Source organism: Aethina tumida, chromosome 3 (genome assembly GCF_024364675.1).
Source record: "Aethina tumida isolate Nest 87 chromosome 3, icAetTumi1.1, whole genome shotgun sequence".
Taxonomy (NCBI): Eukaryota; Metazoa; Arthropoda; class Insecta; order Coleoptera; family Nitidulidae; genus Aethina; species Aethina tumida.
In genome coordinates this window covers 30,967,513-30,973,512 of record NC_065437.1, presented here as the reverse complement: position 1 = coordinate 30,973,512, position 6,000 = coordinate 30,967,513, and the positions used below count along the sequence as shown (strand labels likewise).

The following is a 6,000-nucleotide window of genomic DNA, read 5'->3' as shown; positions in this document are numbered from 1 at the left end:
ATACTTACTATAATTCATAATTGACTAATATTAAAATTCTTCTTAAGCCCCACATAACTGGACCAATCAGATGAAATATTGTGATTACATCTGTTTTTAACAAATAACATCGTTTTAAATTAATTGATTCAGTGACATAATTGGTGAAAATATTTAGATATATACATAATAATTAAGGAATTTTAATTGGAGGTTACACAATGAATAATAAATAAATGTTCCTTATTATTTCTTAAATGATACATTTGTATCTGATTGTTGTAATTTAGAAATACGATATTCCTCACATAGTAATTAAATATGTGTAATTGTAATGGTAGATAAATAAAAACAAGGTAATTAAAACCAAATTTAGCAAAACATGTAACTATTTATTGACAATTGCTAAATGGAATTTTTATTTGCAGTGATGATGTTCCATTCTTTCGACAATTTGTCATTCATTTCCGCCGAGTAACATATCCATGTTTGTCTTGCTCCAAATTAGGCACAAACAATAAAACATATGTGAAGAAGTAATGAGTGTACATACAACTTGATTTATTTATGATAAAGTAATATTGTTTCTATGAAAAATGTAGAATTTTATCTAAATCTAATGCAAATAGTATATGTACAATTAATGAATTAATTTATAAATATATAATATTGTACATTAATATATAAAAAATATTTTTTTTTGTAGTATACTACCCAAAATTTTAATATTGTAATAAAACATTCATAAATTCAATAAATAATTTATTTTTTCTTTCTATAAAATACAGTAATAATTTAAAACTTAGAAATAAATATAGAAACTTTTATAAAAGTCTCATCGGGATTTAGAATACTTACTTACTGAGACTCTACTTCAAACTTGTATTCATTTGGTACACCATATACAGCATGTGGTTGTACAGGAACGCTATAAGCTTCAGCTGGCACTCCATAGGTTTCTGCTGGCTTTCTTACTTCTGGGGGTCCGTAAACTTCAGCTGGCTTTCTTACTTCTGGTACACCATAAGTAACAGCAGGTTTTGGCACTTCTTCAGGAATGGTATATGAGTATGTAGTAACAACAACTGGTTTTTCCTCTTTTGGAACACCATATACTTCCGATGGTACTCCATAGGTTTCTGCCGGTTTCCTTACTTCTGGTACTCCATAGGTTTTAGCTGGTTTCCTTACTTCTGGCACTCCATAGGTTTCTGCTGGTTTCCTTACTTCTGGTAGACCATAGGTTTCTGCGGGTTTCCTTACTTCTGGTAGACCATACACTTCAGTTGGTACACCATAGGCTTCTGCTGGTTTTCTTACTTCTGGTACTCCATAAGTAACGGCAGGTTTAGGAGCTTCTTCGGGAATGGTATATGAGTATTTAGTAACAACAATGGGTTTTTCTTCTTTTGGCACACCATATACTTCAGCTGGTACTCCGTAAGTTTCCGCTGGTTTCTTTACAGCTGGTACACCATAGGTTTCTGATGGTTTCCTTACTTCTGGTAGACCATAAACTTCAGCTGGTTTTCTTACTTCTGGTACTCCGTAAACGTCAGCTGGCTTTCTTACTTCTGGTACACCATAAGTAATGGAAGGTTTTGGTGCTTCTTCGGGAATTGTGTATGAGTATTTAGTAACAACAACGGGTTTTTCTTTTTTTGGTACACCATATATTTCAGCTGGTACTCCGTAAGTTTCCGCTGGTTTCCTTACTTCTGGTACACCATAGGTTTCTGCTGGCTTTTTTGCTTCTGGTACTCCGTAAACTTCAGCTGGCTTCCTTACTTCTGGTACTCCGTAAACTTCAGCTGGCTTTCTTACTTCTGGTACACCATAAGTAAAGGCAGGTTTTGGTGCTTCTTCGGGAATTGTGTATGAGTATTTAGTGACAACAACAGGTTTTTCTTCTTTTGGCACACCATATACTTCAGCTGGTACTCCATAAGTTTCCGCTGGTTTCCTTACAGCTGGTACTCCATAGGATTCTACTGGCTTTCTTACTTCTGGTACTCCGTAAACTTCTGCTGGCTTTCTTACTTCTGGAACTCCGTAAACGTCAGCTGGCTTTCTTACTTCTGGTACACCATAAGTAATGGCAGGTTTTGGTGCTTCTTCGGGAATTGTGTATGAGTATTTAGTAACAACAACGGGTTTTTCTTCTTTTGGCACACCATATACTTCAGCTGGTACTCCATAAGTTTCCGCTGGTTTCCTTACAGCTGGTACTCCATAGGTTTCTGCTGGCTTTCTTACTTCTGGTACTCCGTAAATTTCTGCTGGCTTTCTTACTTCTGGAACTCCGTAAACGTTAGCTGGCTTTCTTACTTCTGGTACTCCGTAAACATCAGCTGGCTTTCTTACATCTGGTACACCATAAGTAATGGCAGGTTTTGGTGCTTCTTCGGGAATTGTGTATGAGTATTTAGTAACAACAACTGGTTTTTCTTTTTTTGGCACACCATATACTTCAGCTGGTACTCCGTAAGTTTCCGCTGGTTTCCTTACAGCTGGTACACCGTAGGTTTCTGCAGGCTTCCTTACTTCCGGTACTCCGTAAATTTCAGCTGGCTTTCTTACTTCTGGTACTCCATAAGTAATGGCAGGCTTAGGCGCTTCTTCGGGAATAGTATATGAGTATTTAGTAACAACAACTGGTTTTTCTTCTTTTGGAACACCGTATACTTCAGCTGGTACTCCATAGGTTTCTGCTGGTTTTCTTACTTCTGGTACACCATAGGTTTCTGCTGGTTTCCTTACTTCTGGTATACCGTAGGTTTCAGCTGGTTTCCTTACTTCCGGTACTCCGTAAACTTCAGCTGGCTTTCTTACTTCAGGTACACCATAAGTAATAGCAGGTTTTGGTGCTTCTTCGGGAATTGTGTATGAGTATTTAGTAACAACAACTGGTTTTTCTTCCTTTGGCACACCATAAACCTCAGCTGGTACTCCATAGGTTTCTGCAGGTTTTCTTACTTCTGGCACACCGTAAACTTCAGCAGGACTTGCCGGTGCACTATATTCGATTTTTGACTCGTAAATATTTGATACAGTTTTTGAGGCAGCTTGTTGTTGTTGTTGTTGAAAATGAGCAGAATATTCGTGAGGTACACCATAAACTTCATGAGGAATAACAGACCCTTTCCCATTTACTACTAAGAAACCCACTAAAAATATTAACTGAAAAAAAAAAATAAATAGGGAAATCATTTTTAATATTTAGAAGAATTTAATGTACTTACAGTCTTCATTTTAACTAAATAAATATTACTGTTTGCTGAGGAAGCGTACACTTAACTGTGACCATAATCGGATTCGATTTTGGTTTTATAGGTATTACTTTAACCCTAAACTAGTTTATTATCAATAAGCATCTTAAATTCCAATGATCAATTTGTGCGAATAGGTTAGTAAATTACATAGAAAACCTGTTAAAACCTATTATAAATCAATTATCAAAAAGTGAATGTTATAAACGAAAAATGTGGTAGTTGAAGTGAAAGGGTGCAGGCAATGAAAACATAATAATTTTTTCGGATTGTTATTTTTTGAAACCGTAGTTCGAAATTTATTTTAGGTAACCGTAAGTATTTTTGTTTTAACTGTTCATTGAAATTATTTTGTAATTTGTATTGAAATTGTTAAGGAGTGTTTTATGAATGGAGAGTACTAAATTATTGTTGGTACTTACTATAACAGGTTCAACATATATGAATAACAAACATCGTAATTAAATTAATACCTACACATATTACTGATGTCATAAATTATTTTATTGTCTCTAGTAATTATAGATCAAAATTAGAAATATTTATTGACATATTTTCATATATTATGGTAGTAAAATATATTAAATATTTTTTATTTTGTCGTTTGTAAAAATATACACAGGAAATAATTTATTATATAAAAATGTTTTCCTTATTTGACAAGGATGTTCAACATTTATCTTCTTCTAATATTAAAGCCAAATTTAATTTTTTGAATCATAATTTATTACATCCGTTACTTAACATTTCTTAGAACTTATAGATATAAGGTTAATTACCGCTCTTGTAGATTAATTTAGTAATGAACTTTATGCATCCAATTGTGTTTTAAACTCGATTAACATTGAATATATTAATTAATATGCCAAAAATATTAATGAATGATTTGAGACAATTATTCTGTATTAAATATGACCATTAAAATGTAATCAACGCATCATTCAGGGTTTCTCTTCTAATCGCTCGTCAATATTGTTCAACTAAATAAAGGAATTTCAATAATAAATGTAAATTTTTTTATACAGATCTTTTTTAATATTTGATATTTGCGTGAATCATTGGTACGCGTGACATCATTACGCCCAAGCAAATTCTATTGTATGATTTTGGCAATTCTTTTATGCGTATAATTCCAATCAAATGAATAAATTGTTCTTTTTTGTATCAGTATAAATAAACAGACATGTGTTTGTTTCTCAACAATGCACACATTGATACTTTTGAAAGATTGTATTGAAATTATATTTTATGTGGATTTGGTTTTTTATCTCAGTAGAAATTTGGTTCACTAACCTGATTTCGTGTTTACGGTTATTGCAATAAAAATTCAACGCTTTATTGTATTCTTTAAATTATGCACGGTTTTTGGTTTACATTTGTGGATTTCTATCTATAATCAATTAAAATAAACGCAAGTTTAAAAGTACTTATATTTAATTGTATACGTATACACGCAGTGATTATTTTATTAAATGTTAATAACGTTTTAAAGAAATCAAAATACAGTTAGTCACATAGTGGGACAAATGAATCTATAGTTATCAATAATTCTTGAATATTATCAATAATTTCAATTTTAACTTTTGATTTAAGTTTCAGTAATTTAAAAATTGTAAGACAATTCTTTCTGTAGAGTTATGTTTTATTTAATGAATAAATAGTTGTAATGTAATTTGTTTAATGAAATAAATTAGGATAACTAATTTGTTTGTAAGTACAAAGGTTTTTTCTCTAATTACAAATATATTTATGTATATTAAATAATGAGACAAAGAAGTCAAGAAATGCAAGAGAGTTTTTTAGACCATATCCAATGTTTTAGATCAGATTGTTAAGGGGTGTAGTATTGGTGGTGGGAACGTTTTGTACCATAAAGTTTATATTAAATCTAGTTTTGAATTCAGATTTCAGCGAACTTTTTGTGTAAATTTCACCTACTTCTTGTCCACATTTTACCGAATTTCCGAAGAGTTTCTCATATAGATTTTCACGAAGTTATACTGTCTGTTTACGTTCAGTAATTTGTTGTTGTTGTTTTTAAATAATAAGACTTTTCCGGAGAACAAAAAAATATATATTTTGTGTGACATTAATTTTGATATTGGTTTTAATAACTACATATTAGACACACCTGAAATGCATTTTTTTTGTTTGGATTGAATCTGGTTCTTAAAATAAACGACATTTGAAATCATTTGAAAGAATATTAACCTACCCTTTTAAGTTGTATTAATTTGAGTGTCCTCAATTAATAAATTTGCTAGTTTTCAATTCAGATTTCAGCAAATTTTTTGTATAGATTTCATCGAACTTCTTCTGCACATTTTACCGAATTTTTCTAAGCGTGGTCTTTGTGTTTATAAGCCTTACTGTCCATGTTTTTAAACAATTTCTGGGGAACAAAAAAATATATATTTTTTCTGCGACATCAATTTAGTTATTCCTTTTAATAAACACATATTAGACATACCATACTCATACATATTTGAGAATATTAATCTACCCTTATTAATTTGAGTATCCCCAACCAATAAATTTGCTTCGGCCCCAATTGGTTACACTACCAAACTAAAGTGAAAATATTAACATTGTCAGTGGGCAGTACGCGTAGACTTGGAGATGATAAAATTATTATTAGGCCAGCAGGGTGGGTATACTTATCTATGTTTCTAATGTTTATGGGATAGTTGCGCAAAAAATGAACACTGGATTAGAAAGGTCTGGCCTTTGAGAGAAAATATGGTGGTAGGAA

The 6,000-nt window shown here is 31.8% G+C and overlaps 1 protein-coding gene across 1 annotated transcript; it reads right to left on the bottom strand.

The window, feature by feature from the left end:
- Positions 1-734: 734 nt before the first annotated feature.
- Positions 735-3,230, bottom strand: LOC109599895 (neurofilament heavy polypeptide-like). Its single transcript, XM_020015945.2, has 2 exons — positions 3,222-3,230; positions 735-3,159 (listed from the first exon to the last, which is right to left on the bottom strand). The coding sequence occupies exons 1-2, from the start codon at positions 3,228-3,230 to the stop codon at positions 838-840; spliced, it is 2,331 nt and encodes a 776-aa protein (XP_019871504.2). The 3' UTR covers positions 735-837.
- Between the last annotated feature and the right edge of the window lie 2,770 nt (positions 3,231-6,000).